At 51.6% G+C, this 19,356-nt stretch overlaps 2 protein-coding genes across 8 annotated transcripts in view; one reads left to right on the top strand and one right to left on the bottom strand.

Moving 5' to 3' along the window:
• POMT2 (protein O-mannosyltransferase 2) overlaps positions 1-5,902 on the bottom strand; it is a 44,978-nt gene extending 39,076 nt beyond the window's left edge. For all 3 annotated transcript variants that reach the window (XM_032287746.1, XM_032287749.1, XM_032287747.1), the window contains exon 1: positions 5,414-5,902. In XM_032287746.1, coding sequence (XP_032143637.1) covers positions 5,414-5,871 — 458 coding nt within the window. In that variant the 5' untranslated portion in view covers positions 5,872-5,902. The remainder of the gene's footprint in view (positions 1-5,413) is intronic.
• A 110-nt stretch (positions 5,903-6,012) lies between these two features.
• GSTZ1 (glutathione S-transferase zeta 1) lies at positions 6,013-17,283 on the top strand. 5 transcript variants are annotated; one of them, XM_032287759.1, is made up of 11 exons: positions 6,034-6,157; positions 9,499-9,586; positions 9,847-9,898; positions 11,791-11,858; positions 12,415-12,495; positions 12,858-12,983; positions 14,388-14,487; positions 15,093-15,145; positions 15,685-15,734; positions 16,851-17,022; positions 17,063-17,283. In XM_032287759.1, exons 2-10 carry the CDS (start codon positions 9,569-9,571, stop codon positions 16,975-16,977), a joined length of 675 nt encoding a protein of 224 aa, XP_032143650.1. In that variant the 5' UTR covers positions 6,034-6,157; positions 9,499-9,568; the 3' UTR covers positions 16,978-17,022; positions 17,063-17,283. The 5 variants fall into 5 exon arrangements, with proteins under 5 accessions (XP_032143651.1, XP_032143653.1, XP_032143650.1 ...); XM_032287757.1 differs by having other exon boundaries at positions 16,851-17,283; XM_032287760.1 differs by lacking the exon at positions 9,499-9,586 and having other exon boundaries at positions 6,013-6,157; positions 16,851-17,283.
• The last annotated feature ends 2,073 nt before the right edge of the window (positions 17,284-19,356 follow it).

The following is a 19,356-nucleotide window of genomic DNA, read 5'->3' as shown; positions in this document are numbered from 1 at the left end:
TCAGAGCCGCTCTCTCCCTTTATGTCTCACGATCCCTCCCACTCTACCACAACCTCGGCTGCTTTAAAGGCTATGATGATTAAAGGTTGGGCGGAGGTCTCTATGTCTCTAAAGGGGACTGAAGATCATGCACACCTATCCTGGTATGCTGGAGAGCCCCAGGGAGGAGAGAGACAAACTCAGGGCTCTGCTGGATGTGAGGTCCCATATCTCCACCCTGCCTGGTCCCATGGTGGGAGGATGTACTAGGCATAGAGGTTACCACGGGCACTGAGGACTGCAGGGAGAGCTGTAGTAGTGTACACAAGGACTAAAGGGAAAAGGGCCCCTAAGCCCTGGGGAAGCGACACTGGGGAGACAGTGGTGCCAAGCCTAGTGAAGAGCTACAGGAGGAAAAGAAGCTTCTCCCTACTCCCTGCAGCCAGCACCGCCACACTCTCCAGCTGGGGAAATGGCAAAATCTCTAGCTAGCTGTCACCATAGCCCCTGATGCAGGCCTACTAGACACATTAGTTCAAGGTGGAAAAAGTGTCCAAATTAAACTGATAAAGTTTGAGCCATGCTCCCAGTAGGGAAGGGAAGTTAAAGTGACATTGCAGGCAGGGCTCTTTGGGCCTCTTCAGTGTACTATTCCTGTGGCTTCCAGTGCTGAATAAATGGCTGATGCTGATCCCATAAGTGTCAAATAGGATTATCCTGTGCAAGGGCTGCTGTGTGTAGACAGGTGATCCTGTCCTCTCCTGGTGGTCCAGAGGAAAAAAATCTACATCCCTGGAAGGGAAGGAAAATAAATCACAAGTTTAAAAACTTCATGGCTGCTGGAGTACTGAGAGCCAGGAACCAGAATCACAGTGCCACCTGCTGGACACAGGTACCAAGCACACCCTTTTTAAAAGGGCAGCTAATAACCTGTTACTAGTCAACACTTAGAAATTAATTGCCTGATCCATACAGGCCTGACTCCCAGGCCTAGTATTCCCACTTTGGGGTGGAGAAATGGGAATCTACTGATAACAAGGGAAGGGTTTAACAAGCCTCACTGATCCTATGGAAATGGTATATTCAAGAGTACAGCTGGTAATCCCAGCTATTCAGGAGGCTGAGCCAGGCAGGCGGCTTGAGGCCAGGAGTTCTAGACCAGCCTAGGGAGCATAGTGAGAACTCGTCTCTTTAAAAATCTGTTTTAATTAGCTGGATGTGGTGGCACATGCCTGTAGTGCCAGCTACTCAGGAGGCTGAGGCAAGAGGATCCCAGGAGTTTGAGGCTGCAGTGAGCTACAATTGTACCACTGCACTCCAGCCTGGGCAACAGAGTGTCAGACCTCATCTCTTAATAAAGAAAAAAAAAAAAAAAGAGTATAGCCAGGCTGGCCCTCGAGGTATCTTGGTTTTACATGAAGAAGTGGCAGCTCCCACTTTAGGAGAAACAACCTTCTCCACTCCCTGGAGCTGAGCTGCTGATTTAATAGGGCCCTTGATTCACAGAGGTTCCTCAAAATGTTTAGGCCTGGTTCACCAATGATTGGGCTGCGTTAAAAGCTGATGTTGCCCACCAAGCAGCAGCAGGCATTTAGCCCCAATGACAACTCCGGATGGCTGACAGCAGTAAGGGTTGAAGCATTTGGTATGCCACTTGGAAGACTAAATTCTGAGAGATGAACACTGAGAAGTGTGGAAACACATCATGGCTGCCTGCCAATGGGACACACTGGACCACTTACATAGGTGCCCACACTAAGGACAGGTACTCTGATAAGACTGGAATCAAACTGCTGATCACACCTGCACCACTGAGACTGCTGCTACAGCCACCTGGATTCATGGAACAGGTGTGGAAACATCACCCTCATGGACTAGGCACAATGTAGCGGACTACATGTTTCTGAGACAGAAGCCACCACTGCATGCCAGGCTTGTGACACCTGCCAAAAGTTGGCCTGCTGGTCTTGCAGTAAAGGAAATCACATTGCAAGGGGCACTGACCCCACCTGCTCCTGGGAGACTGACAATAGGACTTTGTTCCCTTCTCCAGGCTATCATCAGTACCTTGCTACTGCTGCTACTTTTTCAGATGACAGTGTTGATGCTGCTTTTCCAGTCCAATCATCTGACTCTGTGTATACCACTGTGGCCTTTGAAACTAAACTCTGCCGGCTGGGCACGGTGGTTCACGCCTGTAATCCCTGCATTTTGGGAGGCCACGGTGGGAGGATCACCTAAGGCCAGGAGTTTGAGACCAGCCTAGCCAACGTGGTGAAACACTGTCTTTTTTTAATTAAAAAAAATTTTTTTTTTTTTTAAAAAGAGAGAAAGAAAAAAAAAAAAAAGAAACTAAACTGCCAGGTTTTCTGCTTTCCAAGCCATCTACAGTCTGACATTGGCATATCTTTTTGTCACAATGGCCACCCAACAACGTCAACAGTCAATAGCCAAGGTATTCAATGGACATCCCACACTCCCTACTGTCCACAGGCATGATATTGTCAAGTACTGAATAGTTCCCTCAAAGATCAACTCAAAAGATGTTTGATTCTATGTTTTTAACCTCCTCCTGCTCAACACACCTTAGTGAAACAGTTTGGTCACCTAAGGCAGCCATTCTCAGAAAGGGTTCATCTCCTTTTGGCTACCAACTGTATAATGATCAGAAAAAAAGGCGTGGAGTGGTATAAAAACCTATTTTGAAAATTTAAGATTCTCCCCTGCTCATTTCTGGCCATGATTCATCTTTCTTTCCCCTTGCAGAAAGCCCAGATCAGCTGGGAGGGGAAGGGTGTCTATGTAAGTCAGACTTAACTCTAGTTCAGTCACTAGATTGTCTTGTTGGAATGGCCTGGTGCTAGAGCATAAAGTTAATGATCATTTGGTTGGGTACGTGCTTTTAAAGTCACCCTACAGTGACACACATGTGTCAAGGTAGAAGACATAATGGGCCTCTGTCAATTTTCTAACAATGTCCTTGGATATTAAAAGGTCTGGATTGGATACTAGTAGGGGATAAATAAAGAAAAGGTGAAGTTATAGGTACCAGGGCAGGATATACTAATTATGTAGAAATGAAAGGAAAGAAACAATCCTAGCCTCTAGGGAAGGAACACCTTAGTCCCCTGAAGATGTAAAGAGAAGGGAAACAGTGTTCTCTTTGTCCCCTAGGTCCAACACCAAAGCCAGGCAAACATTCATATGGTCCACCTAAGTCAAGCAGTAACTGCAGCTGGCAATCTGACCTGTGGCTGAGTTTATCATCGCACCATGAAAACAGAAAAGCTTTATCTAGTAGGTCAGCATGAAAAAGAAAAAAGAAAATCAAAAAAGAAAACAAAAACTCATGTGGACATGGCCAGTCTTGAACTATTCCCATGTGCCTGATGACATCAACACCAACTCCCAACTCCCACAGACCTCCCTCACAGGTGTGCAAATCTAGGATCAGCACAACCTTCTATTAGTGCGGCTAACAGAAATCACGTGCTTCTCCTGAGATCCGAGGGGCCTTACTTAGGTTATGCCTCGTCTCGTGATTGAGGCTGCAGCTATTCTGTGACACCGCCCATGTGGTTTAAGCCACTGTAATAGTAATCGAATTTGATGGTGATGCAAATAAAAATCTAACAAAAAACCCTGGAGCGGTCTGCACTCCCTCAAGTAATGTTAGTAAGGAAGAATGGGCCACAAAATATCTTTCCATTAATCATGGTAGTTACTTTTTTTTTTTTTTTTAAATGAGATGAAGTCTCACTTTGTTGCCCAGGCTGGAGTGCAATGATGCCATCTCAGCTCACTGCAACCTCCACCTACCAAATTCAAGTGATCCTCCCACCCCAGCCTCCCTAGTAGCTAGCATTACAGGCACCTGCCATCATGCCCAGCTAATTTTTGTATTTTTAGTTGAGACGGGGTTTCTCCATGTCGGCCAAGCTGGTCTCAAACTCCTGACGTCAGGTGATTCACCCACCTCAGCCTCTCAAAGTCCTGGGATTACAGGTATGAGCCACCATGCCCGGCCTGGTAGTTACTTTTTTAAAAAATTTTTACAAGGGTAGGGGGATATTGTAATTACTGGTAATGACACCAAATATCAGAGATCAAGCTGAACTCCTGTGCAAAGGTCGCAGTGGTTATAGACTGGTCTTACACTGCAGCCCTGCTGTCTGATATAAGATTCCTAGGTACCTCCAGGACTTATTCACAAGTGGCTGAATCCAGGACCCTAGAGAGCATGGTTGAGGTAAATACTGCAGGCTGCCCTTATTCTGCTGCTTAAAGTCCCACTGACAACAACCTTAATTAAATGCTGTAAGGGACAAATTGAAAAGATTTGGTCCCTGCCTCTGTTAGCCAGGTTAATCCCAGTAGCCAAGGGAGTTGCATATTCTCGTGAAAATCTGCTAGAAGCCAAGACTGTAGAATCCAGGGGTCACAGAGGCTGATAGATTGCTCATACATCTACACATCATTCTGGGTATACTAAGAATGCAAGGCTCTGACTACATTTCACCTGGGCCATTTCTCAGGGTTTCGTCTGCAGCAAGCAACCTTGAGAAGAGGTAGTGTCTCCATCCAGGACAAAGAGGAGGTCTGGTACTGCCTTCTATAAAACAGATTTCCCAAGCCTGTCGTTCCTTCACTTGGATGCAACCCACTGCCTGTGCAGTCATCCATTTGAGCCCACAGCGTCACCCTGTGGAAGTTGGATGGCAAGGGAAACCGCTTCTAACATGCATCCTATTTCCTGTAATAAAGTCCTCTGTCTCTAATCCAGCAGTCACGACACAATAACAGGCTAATTTATTAAATTTTAAATAAGGCAAGTCTGACAGTCTGTTTTCTTGCTTGCTTTTTGCTCAAAGTTCCATTTCTGACACCCAGTAACTGCATACTACAAACCAAAACCTTTAAGAAAACAAATCTCTTCTCACAGGAAGAGTTCTGTCTCTTAAAATCCTTTGTCACTATACCTGAACACCCAAACTGGCCTTGCCCTATAGGATAAAGGTACACAGTTAGGTATTTCCCCCCTCTGTTGATGCCTGAAAGTCCTGCAGATATACCAACTCAGGCCTTAGAAAATTCTGTACCCACGAATTTGGAATTCTCTTTGCAAAGTTTAAAGCACCTTTAAAAGCCACAATTTGAAAGCCAGGTGAGGCACTGCAGCATAACCTGGAAGTCATGACAGCTGTTTCCTCAGATCCTAAGCCTCCCACCGCCCACCCTCCACCAGAGCAAACCGATCCCCCTCCCAGAGACTGCACCTCGTCAGAAGCCAACCCACCCCATCCTTCAAGTTCCCCTCTACCGCGGCCCCGCCCCTCCTTGTAAATCCCGCCCCCTCCGTGCCCTCGGGCCAATCAGAGGGCGGCGTCCGTTCCCGGTTGCCATGGGTGCCCACCGAGTCCATCCCGTCACTCACCAGATGTGCGGCGGCTCGTCTAGGCGATGGAAGCGGGTGGCGAAGGACAGCAGCGTCACCAGGGCCAGCAGGGCCCACCGGCTAGCCGTCTCGAAGCGCCGCGAGCCCCAAGCAGGCCCTTTGGGGTTTCGCGCCGCAGCCCTGGCGGCCACGTCCCGGCCCGCGGCCCTAGAAGCCTGGGGCCCACAGCGGCCCCTCCGGGGACGCAGCTCGGACTCTGCCAGGCCTCCACCCGTGGCCGGTGGCATCTTCCCCCTCCTTCGGATTGCCCTCCGGCCCAGAGGCACACTCTGTCGGACCAGCCTCCCCGCCAAGGGATCACAGGAGGGCAGTTCGGGGTACCCCGGAAAATGCAGCTCCCTCCGCCGGCAGTGGAGCGCGGGGCCCGGCGCTTGGGGCGGCGCGGGTAGCGTGGTCGCGGCCTGGGCCGCTAGGAGGCGGCCAGAGGCGCAGAGCATGTCGGGATCGGGAGGGCCGGCCGGCCAGGGGGGACGGGGCAGGAGGGGACGGGCTCAGGGAACTGCAATTCCCAGCAGCCCCAGGGCACGGGGCATGGCGGGAGGGCTGGGCAAGCCAGAGGCGACCGGAAGTATCATTCTAGTCCAGCTCCTCGCTTTACCCGGACGAAAGCCTCGAGCCTAACTCGTGGAGTCTCACTGGGCCTTAGTCGTCGGAGAGTCCCAAGCGCGAAGTTTCACGGCCTGGAGGAGGGGTCGCGCGAAGTGCCAGATGCAGGCGGGGAAGGTCTGTGCTGCGCATCCGGGTGGAGGGAAGCTGGTTAGACACCCGGAGACCCTAGGGGGATGGGTCAGAGGTGAACCGCTCCGCCCTCCCGGCGCCGAGCACCACTCCCGCCGTGCAGTGCGCCGCGCCGGGCACGCTCTGCGCCTGCGCGTTGCGCGTTGCGCACTGCCCTCTGGGGCTCGTAGTCCCGGGAGGGTTGGGCCAGAGGAGGCGGCTCTGGTGTGGTGTTTGGAGCAGGGTGGAGTCGCTGTCCCGTCGCGCTTCACTGCTGCCCCGCCCTCCCTGCTTCCCGTAATAGACCCCTCCACTAGGGCTTGCAAATGTCGCCCCACGCCTCCCAGTTTCTCGCAGCCATTCATGCTCCTCTCTCGGCCCTAGCAGAAGATGGCCTTCCAGTAATGCTTGAGGGAGGAGAGGCGGTCATGACAATCACCTGGGGAGCTTCACGGCTTTCACATGCCCTTCCCAGTGCCCGGTCCCAAGACGCTCTGTTCATCACTGGTGGAAGGGACCTTAGAATCTGCATGTTTTTACAAGCGGTCCAGATAGGTCTTATGCGCCGTAAAGTTTTATGGCACTAAGGAAGGTGGCACATCAGATGGGACTTTGCGTCATGTAGATAATGTATAGTCCTCCCTCTTCCAAATGGGATTTTAGGAATCTTTCTCAAGTCGTGTGTAAGACATGGTTTAAAAATAAAATGTGCTAAAGTAATCAGAATGCATATTTGAGTTGGAAACAAAAGTCTTCCAGGAGTACTGATGAGATGGATACTTGGGCTTAAAATTTAGCTCTACAAGTGCAGAAAGGAACAGGGGATGGTTTACATAGTTATCACTGGTAAGAGAAAGCAGAAATTGCCTAAGAGATTTCAGGTTTCCTGCTTGTGGGTCGTGATGGAGGGCAGCAGCATTTACCATGCTCTGGTCACCCGTAGTACAGATCCAAAGGTGTAACATTAGAATGCCATTAGGTAAGGCATTCTTCAGGGATTCTAAGCTAATTAATGTCTGCCACTCTCTAGTGGTCACTAGCAGTCCCTGTCCCTTGGACCCAGGGGTCCCTGTAGCCTGGCTAGGTAAGGAAAGGGGGTGCATCTCCAAATAAGGAAGATCCAGTTGTGGCTCCCCAACTCCTCCTCTTTGAAAGACCCTTTCTGCCCATCACCTGCTTTCTGTGCCAGGACCATCTTTACTTTCTCCACAAAAGTTGCCTTCAGGACAGCCTGGAACTCCTGGGCTTGGGAACCACCTTGGAAGGGCCTAGATTCCCCCTTGTACCCTTGCCCATCTAACAGACTGAGTTGGTAGTACAGAGATGGTGAAAGCAGTTTCATTGAGCAGCTTAATGTGCTGGGGGTGGCAGAGGGGAGAGGGAGCTTTGGTGAAACATCTGTAGTCAGAGGGGTAGTAAACAGGGGATCTGAGAAATTCTGTCAAGTTCTCCCCCATCCATAGGGATACACTTGTGTTGGTGGGAAGATTCATGAGTGCTAACCACTGGTGAGTCTTTCTTGGGCTCCACTTTGAAATGCTGGCTACCCAAGAAGTACCAGAGAAATTAGCTTTGAGGCCCTTAAACTTTGGAATAGAGACTGAATACCCAGCTGCCCCCAGGAGCCCAAAAATAATAAAAATGAGAAGAATGGGTCAGATATGGGCTATAGAGACCTAAGAGGGCATACCCTGGCTGATGGGGGCCATCAGTCTGTTCCCATCAATTGCCGCTATTTAGGAACCCAAATCTGTCTCCAGACGTTTTTTTTTTTAGATAGAATCTCATTCTGTCATCCAGGCTGGAGTACAGTAGCTCGATCTTGGCTTACTACAAACTCTGCCTTCTGGGTTGGAGCAATTCTCCTGCCTCAGCCTCCCAAGTAGCTGGAGTTACAGCTGTGTGCCACCACGCCTGGCTAATTTTGGTATTTTTAGTAAAGACGGGGTTTCACCGTGGTGGCCGGGCTGGTCTTGAACTCCTGACCTCAGGTGATCCACCCACCTCGGCCTCCCAGAGTGCTGGGATTATAGGTGTGAGCCACCATGCCCAGCCTGTCTCCAGATTTTTAAAGAAAAAAACAAACAGGTGTTGTATATAAAATGTCATGATTTTTTTTAACTTTATTTATTTATTTTGAGATGGAGTCTTGCTCTGTCCCCCAGGCTGGGGGGTAGTGGCGCAGTCTTGGCTCACTGTAACCTCCGCCTCCTGGGTTCAAGTGATTCTCATGCCTCAGCCTCCTGAGTAGCTGGGACTACAGGAGCATGCCACCATGCATGGCTGATTCTTGTATTTTCAGTAGAGGTGAGTTTCGCCATCTTGGCCAGGCTGGTCTCGAACCCCTGGCCTCAGGTGATTTGCTGGTCTCAGCCTCTCAAAGTGCTGGGATTATAGGCATGAGCTATCACACTAGAACAAAATGTCCTGATTTTTAAACATTGGCAACTATGTTACCATTGAAACATTTTAAACTACTGTGTTGAGCAGACAGAAATTCTGAGGGCCAGATAGGTCCCCATTGTGCTGCCAGCTTTTGACCTCACCTTTGGGGTAAGTGAGCATATCTGCCAGCTGTTTTTATGGAGCCTGCTGAGATCCTGGAGGACTGCTAGGGGGCGGGGTTGAAGGAGATAGGCACCAAAGCATAAAAAAATTAGAATTTCTGGTCTTTCTGCACTGCTAGAAGGAATCCCTGCCATCATTTTAAGGCAACTCTTTGTTTTACAAGCCAAAGATTAGAGGCAGAGGCTTGTCCAAGGTCATGCAGAGCTGGTTCCTGTACCAGGTCCAGGCTCCAAATGCCAGCTCGCAGCCCACTATACCACTCAAACCACTGCATCAAAACCAGGCCACACTCTGTGCCCAGGACACCAAACCTGGCCCCAGCAGGAGCATAAGAAACTTCCTGCAAGTTGGAAATAAATGCCCTTTCTTTTTTTTTTTTTTTTTTTGGTTTGTTTGAGACGGAGTCTTGCAGTGTCACCCAGGCTGGAGTGCAGTGGTGTGATCTTGGCCTACTGCAACCTCCACCTCCCAGGTTCAAGCTATTCTCCTGCCTCAGCCTGCCGAATAGTTGGGATTACAGGCGCCTACTACCATGCCCAGCTGATGTGTGTGTGTGTGTCTGTCTGTGTGTTTTCAGTAGAGACAGCGTTTCACCATGTTGGGCTGGTCTCAAACTCCCGACCTCAAGTGATCCGCCCATCTCAGCCTCCCAGAGTGCTAGGATTATAGGCATGAGCCACTGTGCCTGGCCAGAAATGCCCTTTCTGACCAGAGTCAAAGTTCCCCCAACTCCTGGGTAGTCCAGCTTCCCCATTGGCTCCTGAAATCCACCCCTTTAGGTTTCCTTTCCCTGCTCAGAAGCTTTGCCAGAGGGGACATTCCCTGGAAGGCTGAGGGTCACCACGCACCATGAGTGAGTCTGGCAAGGTAAGGAAGGCACTCGCAGTCTAGCTGCACCTTTGGGGGCCTCTTGGACCTCAGGAGCTCAAATCAGCACAATTTTGGAGCCAAGGGACCTCACAAGACTGTCAGAGAGCCCGGAGTCTGGCCTGCATTGCCCAGATGCAGGCCTGAGGGAGGAGGCCTGGCAGGGTAGGAAGAAACCATTGGCTCCTCTCCAGTGGGCTCCTGAAGCTGGAGCCCACCCGGCATGGGTTAACACGCATCTTCATGTTCTTTCTCCTCAGCCCATCCTCTATTCCTATTTCCGAAGCTCCTGCTCATGGAGAGTTCGAATTGGTAAGAGCTATGCCTCTGCCAGGCCGAGTGCTGGAGTCGGGTGGGCTGGGGTGGAGAAGCCCAGGTGCAAAGCTGGCCAGGGATAGAAGGGGTACTCTGTCAGAAAGGACCTCACCCCCAGCAACCAGCATCCCCCATCTCCTAGAACCCCCATCCCTGAATGTCATCTCCACCCCAGACATGCAGGGTGAGGGTGGGAGGAGGGGGGTTGTTTTTTCTCTTGGGACTGATACTTCTCCCAACACTGCTCTCCAAAGCCCCTTGGCAACCATGTTTAAAGCAGGGTCACAAAATCCAGATGCCCCTGGTAACTGGCAGGGGAACAGCTGGCCTCCTTCAGTTCTTATCTTATTTGAACTGACAAAGCAAACAGAATGAGTCAGCGTCAGTGTGGGAGGCTTTAGAAAAGCAGAAACAAAGGCCTTGTGGCTAGTCCTTGTTTGCCCTTCCCTCCCTCGGCTTAACACAACCTTCGGCAAAGGTCATCATCAAAGCCGCTGGTACTGCGGAAAAGCTCTGTGCTGAGTGCTTTTGTGTGCAGGATTCCATTTAAACCTCGACAACCCTAGGAGGGAGGTACTATTACTGTCCCCGTTGTGTAGAGGAGGAAACTGAGGCACAAAAAAACTGAGGCAAGATTAAGTAACTTACCCAAGATCATTCAGCTACTAAGAGGCAGAACTGGAATTTGAACCACATAGTCTGGCTCCAGAGGCCCATTAAGTTGCTTGCCCGAGGCCACACAGCAAATAACTTATGATGAAATTTGAACCCAAGAAGCTAGCCTCCAGAGTGTGGAGGCAAAACCAACCTCTGTGACCCCTCCTCTGTCCCACAGTCACTTGGTATTTGCTGGGATCCGTAAGCAAGAGCACTGGGTGCCAAGAGAAACTTCCTCCAAGATTAACCCATCCCTAGGCGCCAGTGCCGCTGCCCTGGCTCAGCCAGAAGCCGGAGCAATATAGGTGCTGTCTGTAGGGCCTGCGTGCTTTGGCCTTTCCTCCTCGGCCCCAAACACTGTCACTCTCCAGCATGGAGCTGACCAGCGCTAGGACGAGCCTGGTGTTGCCCAGGCTCTTTACACCACCACATGTCTGATCCTCCTCCCCTCGTGCCTGTGCCCCTGCCTGAGATCGGCCATCACCATATTCGAATGCCCAAGTGTGCGTGCATAATACACACACATGCACACACACGCAATCTGCTCCACTAGTGTTGACCCACCCAAGTTTTTTTTACCCTCAGCTTGCCAGGGGAAATTATCAAAAGGGATGGAGAGGAAATCTGAAGTCACAGCAAATGCTCCGAGGCCACCAAAGAGCCCAGTGTCTGTCTGGAATCTCTAGTAAACAGCTCTGAGAACAGAGAGAATAGATTGGAGGAGTTTCCTCTCCAGCAGAACAAGACTGCCGCTGTCTGTGTGTGCTATGGGTGGTCACCTGAGCTCCCTCCCTTGGCCCTTAGATGCCTTCTTGAAGGAGTAATTGCATGTCTCCAACCAAGACACTGGTCATCACTGTTTAAGGCCCGGGGCAGGGGCAGGGGGCAGAGGTAAACACGACATACCCTTGCTGTCCTCCAGGAGCCCACAGAGTGGCAGGGCATACACCTTTATCACCACCCAGGGGGCATGATGGCCCCATTGCGGGGTCCATATCGTGAGGTCTCTGAGAGTTCAGGGGTGAGAGAGGCAGAGCATTGAGCATCTGGGGTAGGGAGTGGGTGGTGACAAAGAAAGCTGGAGAGAAGGGGATAGTGCCAAGCTGAGCCTTGACCACCCAGAAGTGTAGCGACGCCTTCTCCTCTTTGGCCTTATGTCACCCTAGAAGGGCTCTTTCCTTAGGAGTTTGGCCAGAGGCTGTTCCCTGACTGCTATCTGCGGTCTCTCCTAGCTCTGGCCTTGAAAGGCATTGCCTATGAGACGGTGCCCGTCAATCTCATAAAGGATGGGGGCCAACAGGTAAGAAGGCTGTGCCCAGACCACGATGTAGGAATTGGAGGCCTTGAAGAGGCACCAGGCAGGGGAAGAAGGGGAGGCTCTGCCCCCGAGAAGTGAACCTGTATCCTGTGGACCGTCACTGCAGGAGGCTGCTGGCTCTCCCTTGTGGGACAAGGTAGCAAGCTGTGCAGTAGGAGGAGGCCAAGGAAGGGCCCAGGTCAAGGCTTGGTACCCTAGCCTGGGCTCTCCAGTCCCTGACCCTGGAAGGGTGGATGGCAAGTGGGTTCCCACCCCATACTGGGTCCTCTGGATGGCTGACTAGGGTAGGAGCCGCCGTGGTGGCCACAGTGTAAGATGCAGGGAAATGCCCATAACCAGCCTGTTAGGATGAAGCCTGTGGCTCAGCAGCTGCTGGGGTTTGGTAAACTGCATGGATCCCCGGGGATTATCCTGGGCCTAGGAGCTAGGGCCTTCCTAGGGAAGGAAGAGGGGGCTGGGCAGCAGGACTGGAGTTCTCCTGCTTGCTTGGTTCTCCTCTGGCCAGGCCATCCAGTCTACCAGGGCCTTGTCTCCACAGTTCTCTAAGGACTTCCAGGCACTGAATCCCATGAAGCAGGTGCCAACCTTGAAGATTGATGGAATCACCATTCATCAGTCAGTGAGTGCAGGTCCTGGGGGAGGGTCCTCGTGAGAGCAGTGTCTTGAATGAGAGTGCCTGACATCTCTTCCTCACCTGTGTATGGGCAAGCACGTAAGAGGCCTAGCACATAGTAGGGGCTCAATACAAGACTCGTGGGGAGGGTGGGAGGTTGTTAGGAAAATAAGAGAAGACTCAGGCATATGAGGAACCAAGTTCTGCAGGATAAGGTCCAAAAAGGCTACACAGGGCTTGAGCTGAGGAGGAGGAGGGGAAAGAGCATAGTGATGGTACTGGAAGAGGAGGAGGAGTTTGCTGGCCCTGTCCCCTCTGGTCCAGGGGTCCTGGGCCCTCTCCCTGCCTCACTGCTCCCCTCTGGACAGCTGGCCATCATTGAGTACCTAGAGGAGACGCGTCCCACTCCACGACTTCTGCCTCAGGACCCAAAGAAGAGGGCCAGCGTGCGAATGATTTCTGACCTCATCACTAGTGGCATCCAGCCCCTGCAGGTGTGGCACTTGTACACTTGCACCCTTGCACACTTCACGCACTCTTACACTTACACACTCATACATTGGCTGAGAGCTGCCCAGTGTGGCGGCAGGGGTGTCAAGGGAGAGACAGGGATTCTTAGGGGCTTTGACCTGGACCATGTGAAAGAAGGGGCAGAGATCTCAATCTCAGAAATCAGCCAGTGGGTCCCCAACTGCTTTCCGAGAAGCTCCAGGTTTCCAAGGACACATGTACAGGTGCTCAAGGTGGGGAAAGGGCCAGGGTGGCAGGGGAGAGACTGGGTGGTCTTCTGTCCAGGCCTCCTGCCTTTAACCAGAGTGGCTTTCCTTTCATCTGTGCTATCTCAGTCATACCCTGGGATGCTCGGAAGATTTTTTAAGTTTCACTGTTGGCCGGGTGCTGTGGCTCATGCCTGTAATCCCAGTACTTTGGGAGGCTGAGGCTGGTGGATCATAAGATCAGGAGTTTGAGACCGGTCTGACCAACATGGTGAAACCCCCTCTCTACTAAAAATACAAAAATTAGCTGAGCGTGGTGGCGTGCATCTATCATCCCAGCTACTCAGGAGGCTGAGGCAGGAGAATCGCTTGAACCCGGGAGGCAGAGGTTGCAGTGAGCCAAGATTGCACCACTGCACTCCAGCCTGAGCAACAGAGTAAGACTCAGTCTCAAAAAAAAAGAAAAAAAAAGTTTCCCTGTTAAAACAGACAAGTATTAAAAACAGTTCATCTGTCCCAACTCCTACTTTGTGAATGAGGAAGTAGCCCCAGAAGGGTGGAATGACTTTGCTGAGTCCCACAGCTAGGTGTAGCAGAGTGGGGACTCAGCCAGGACCCCTGCACACCTGTGGCCCCCACCCCCATGTCATCTTGTTATTTTAACAAAGGATGTTGGAGCCGACAGACATCTCCATTTTACAATGAGAAGGCAGAGGTAAAATGGCTCTGGGGTGCCAAGATGGAGCCAGGGTGGAAATCTCTGGAAGCCAGTCGTGTGTGCCTCCCTCATCCCAGCCCCACCCTTGGTCACACTCCCTCTCCTCACAAGGGACCATGCAAGGGAGAAGAGAGGGAAATGGGCCTTGGGTTGTGGGCACACCTGCCACAGCCATGGCCACATCTTGTGTCGCATGAATAGGCAGGGATTCATGCACATCTCTGATGGAATCACGTGGCTTTTAGAGGCCACTGGGGCAGCCTGGGAAGGTGACTGCTGGGATGGCTACCTCCCTCCAACCTCAGGGCCCTGGTTGAAGGAAGGAGCTCATGGAGCCTGGGGGAGAAGGGATAGATGTCCAGCCAGGGGCAGATGGGAAGTGAACTTTCCCTGAGGGGGTTTGGCCAAGCGGCAGCCGCCACCCAACACTCAGAACAATCACAGATTTTCTTTGGGCTGCACAGAACCTGTCTATCCTGAAGAAAGTAGGAGAGGTTTCCAAGGACTTAAGAGAGGAGACGCAGCTGACCTGGGCCCAGAATGCCATCACTTCTGGCTTTAACGGTGAGTCCTCATGCCTGTGAGCTGTCCCACTGGGGCAGCCTGTGAAGGTGACTGCTGGGATGGCTACCTCCCTCCAACCTCAGTGGCCTCTCAGAGGTCTGACCCTTGCACACAAGGGCCTGGGTATCTGAACCAGCCTCCTGGGCTGCTTTGGTCTTGATAGTTCCATGGATGAGAGCAGGGCTGGGAAGGCGATAGGCTGGGTGGGTATCCAGACCTTACCTCCAGCGTTTTCGGGAACCTCAGTCCCTGAACCCACAGCTCTTCATAGCTGGGTGGCCCAACTTCTGCTTCATTACCCACTCCAGCCGGGAAACCAAGGCCAGCACAGCGCCAGCCATCAGAGTGAGAGCTGCCACTACAGCCAGTGGCTGGGTTTGTGCACTCAAGTGGGGGAAATGGTGGCTGGATGTGTGGAGCCTTAGGAAACAGAAGCTTGTTCCTAGCAGCTCTCTCCAGACCCAGCTGCCACATTCTCTCCAGCAGCCGTGCCCAGTCTATCATTCAGATGGGCACCCATTTCATAACTATGGAGGCCAAGGCCCAGAAAGCTTCATGTCCCCTTCCTCTGCCCAGAATAAGATGTCCTTGTGGCCTCCCCACAGCCCTGGAGCAGATCCTGCAGAGCACAGCAGGCAAATACTGTGTAGGAGATGAGGTAAGCTGTCCCCAGGCCCAGCCACAGGGGCCACCTCCCTCATGCTGGGACTCTCTTCCACTGGGACTTAGCCGTCTTCCCCACCCTGAGGCAGGTGGGGCTCAGAACTTCCTGAGCGGGGAGCTTTCTGCAGGGGGGAGCTCTGTGCCATGGGGCACTCCTCAGCTCAGTCCCACTAAACCATCTCAAGAGGCAGTTATTCAAGGTAGAAGACTGCGCTGTGAGAGGATGAGGCAGCCCAGGCATCAGTGGAGGGATTGTGCTAGATGATGTCTGTGCAATCAAGGCAATCCATCTTTTCTGGCCTTCTCAACCCACAGAGCTGGTCGTCAATGCAACTGGGGCATGGCCTGGGAGGGCATTTCAGCTCTGGGAAACACCCAGGCAGGCTTGTGGCAGACAAGAATGGGGGGCAGCATGGGTGAAAGAGCCAAAGCAGACTTTTGGCACCCCCTGGTAGAATCACAGTGGACACACCCAGTCTAGCCAGTGAGTCTAGGGTACTCACCCTGATGAGAACCCACCTGACCCTCTTTCAGGTGACCATGGCTGATCTGTGCTTGGTGCCTCAGGTGGCAAATGCTGAGAGGTAAGAGAGCCCCGCCAACCTCCCTTCTCCTGGCTCTGCCCACAGTCAGGCCCCCACTCAGCTGGTGAGGTGGCATCTCATTCGGACTCTTCCACAACCAGCCAAGGAGCCTACCATGCCAGGCCACTCAGCCACTTTGGCCTGGAAGAGGGCAAAAGAAATTGGGGCAGCGTTCCCACCATGCCCACTGAAGCCCAGATCCTGTATGGATAGCTCCTGCTCCTGGGAGGAGCTGGCTCACCTGGTGGACCCCCAAGAGCCTGATGTCCTCAGATGTGATGTGTCTGTGCCCAGCAGTGAGCTCTACCTCTGCTTCCCTCCATCAACCCTTCAATAGGGCACGAATGAGCCCTATTGAAAGCATGGAACCCAGCTCAGTCTTAAACAAGGTAGAGCCCTGGCCTTCAGTTTAATTCCGGTGAGCCCTATCTGGAAAGCATCTTGCTAGGCATTAGGGATATGGAAACATGGCACATTCCCTGCCCCCAAGAAGTTTCCATATCCCTATCTCTAATGGGGGAAGAAAGACTCTACATATAAATGCCTAGCACTGGGCCTTACACATAGTAGGTTCTCAAAGAAATAGGAACAGTAGGGCCGGGCACCGTCATTCATGCCTGTAATCCCAGCACTTTGGGAGGCCAAGGTGGGAAGATCACAAGGTCAGGAGATTGAGATGATCCTGGCTAACATGGTGAAACCCCATCTCTACTAAAAATACCAAAAAAAAGTAGCCAGGTGTGGTGGCACACACCTGTAATCCCAGCTACTCGGGAGGCTGAGGCAGGAGAATCACTTGAACCTGGGAGGCGGAGGTTACAGTGAGCTGTGATCGCACCACTGCACTACGGCCTGGGCAACAGAGCGAGACACTGTTTCAAAAAAAAAAAAAAAAAAGAAAGAAAGAAAAAAAGAAATAGGAACAGTAGGTAACAGATGCTAAATGATACTGCCCAAGATCTACCCATCCTCTATGAGTAAGGGCTGCCCCATTGTCCTTTCCTGGACAGCTCCTGGGACCTCATCCTGCCCTGCCTCTCTGCTCCCTCACTGCCCCCAGGGCAGTCTCCCTGTGTCCCTGAAAAGCTTGGCTTAGCGGGTGTTTCTCTACTACAGATTCAAGGTGGATTTCACACCCTACCCCACCATCAGCTGTATCAACAAGAGGCTGCTGGCCTTGGAGGCCTTCCAGGTGTCTCACCCTTGCCGGCAGCCAGATACACCCACCGAGCTGAGGGCCTAGCTCCCAAATCCTGCCCCATTAGCACAGGGGCACAGGGGCAGAAGCTGGGTGAACTGAAGAGGCCTGGAAACAAGTGAGTCTTCATTGAGAAGACGGGAGACTCGAAGTCTAGCCCTGGATCTGCCTTCCTGCTGAACCCAGTTCCACCTCAGTCCCCTCATCTGTCAAATGCATGTGGGGTGGGGCAGGGAGATACTGGGAGCAGGGTGGACAGAAATATTACCTGCTATCTATGTGACGGCGGGGCGTCGTGAAGCTGAGATGAGAATGTGGATTAAAATGCCTGGCATGTTTACCATAGGACCACAGGGAAGCCTGAGTGTGTTTTCTCATCCCCTTTTGTTGTGTCTGATTCCAAAGAATGCCCACACTGAAATCTGGCCTGAATTAAACTGAAGGCCAGGGCTCTACCTTGTTTGTCTGAGACTGAGCTGGTTCCCAGAAGATGAACACTGTCCCTAGCTGGAATCCCCTGTGTCTGAACCAATAGAAGAAGTCAGTCAGCCGCTTGCCTACCCTGTGGCAGGCCTGGCCCATGGGACCTAAGGGCAATGAAGAGAAATATGCCCAAAAGCCTGCCTGAAAGAATCAGACAAGATCCAGGGAGATAACAGATAGAAGCAGGAAAGCATCTAGTGACTGGCTGAGTTCCCAGGGCTAGAATGGTACCGTTGTTAAATGTTCCACTCCGGGCTGGGTGCAGTGGCTCATGCCTATAATCCCAGCACTTTGGGAGGCTGAGACAGGTGGATCACTTGAGGTCAGGAGTTCAAGGCCAGCCTGACCAACATGGAGAAACCCCGTATCTACTAAATATACAAAATTAGCCAGGTGTGGTGGTGTGAGCCTGTAATCCCAGCTACTCAGGAGGCTGAGGTAGGAGAATCGCCAGAACCCGGTAGGCAGAGGTTGCAGTGAACCGAGATGGCACCATTGCACTCCAGCCTGGGCAATGAGCAAAACTCTGTCTCAAAAGAAAAGAAAAAAAATTAGCCAGTGTGGTGGCACGTGCCTGGAGTCCCAGCTACTCAGGAAGCTGAGGTAGGAGAATCACCTAAACTCGCGAGGTAGAGGTTGCAGTGAGCCGATATCATGCCAGTGCATGTCAGACTGAGTGACAGATTCTGTTTCAAAATTTAAAAAAAAAAAATTCTACTCCAGCTCTGAGAGGCGAGTTGGTCGTCTCAACCCAGTTCCTTGTCTTCAGGGCCAGCGTTCTCCAGACCAGTCCCAGGATTAGGCACTCCAGGTAAATCCACTCCTGAGTGTTCCTGGGAATGGGAGGCAGACTCCCCCATGGACAGTGTGAGCAGCTACTGACCAGGCCAGCTCAGAAGATCAAGCAGGTACAATGTACCATGGGCTGCCCTGGAGGGAGCAAGTTCCCATGCTTGGTAGTGTGCAGGCAGAACCAGAACCAACCACCTCTGGGCAGAGATGGCATAGGGAGATTGGGGTAGCTTCTGGGGATGAAATGAGATGACTTTTTAGGACCTATACCTCCTAAAGGCCCCACCTCTTAATACTGTTGGATTGGAGATTAAGTTTCAACATGAATTTTGGAGGGGACATAAACATTTAAATCCAGGCCAGGCGCAGTGGCTCACCCCTGTAATCCTAGCACTTTGGGAGGCCAAGGCAGGTAGATCACAAGGTCAGGAGTTCGAGACCAGTCTGGCCAACATAGTGAAACCCCATCTCTACTAAAAATACAAAAAAAAATTAGCCAGGTGTGGTGGCGCATGCCTGTAGTTCCAGCTGCTTAGGAGGTTGAGGCAGGAGAATTGCTTGAACCTAGGAGGTGGAGGTTGCAGTGAGCCGAGATTGTGCCACTGCACTCCAGTTTGGGCAACAGAGCAAGACTCCGTCTCAAAAAAAAAAAAAAAGGGAGAGAACATTTAAATCATAGCAAAGACCATCGCTTTTTACAGGACATTTTCCAGTAGGGACTTAAGTCAAGTCCCTCCTTTCCATATCAGCTCTCAGTTCCGTGCACACTCATCAGACACCTGGTCCTGATATGCTAGAGGCCGCAGGGAGACCTGACACACGGACTTCCCAGAGTGGGAGTGGCCACTGTGAAGGATGAACAATGATGGAGTGGCCTGATACTGGTAATTCCAACTACATGGAAGTAACAACTCCCCAGAAATACTTCAGAAGGAGGAAAGCAGTAAGGAGGTGCTGTCAGGAAACACCTGAGAACACAGCAAAAATTATAGGCTTGTGTTCCTCAGAAATTTTACATATCCATTAAGGAAAGTGGCAAACTCACTGGATAAACAGGTGATACACATATTTATAAGATACTAATTTTTTTTTTTTTTTGAGATGGAGTCTCACTGTGGCACCCAGGCTGGAGTGCAGTGGCGAGATTTT

Source organism: Sapajus apella, unplaced genomic scaffold, assembly GCF_009761245.1.
Source record: "Sapajus apella isolate SASKATOON/1434 unplaced genomic scaffold, GSC_monkey_1.0 scaffold20, whole genome shotgun sequence".
NCBI classification, from domain to species: Eukaryota; Metazoa; Chordata; class Mammalia; order Primates; family Cebidae; genus Sapajus; species Sapajus apella.
Note: the sequence above shows the minus strand (reverse complement) of the source record. Positions and strands in the feature narration are given on the sequence as shown.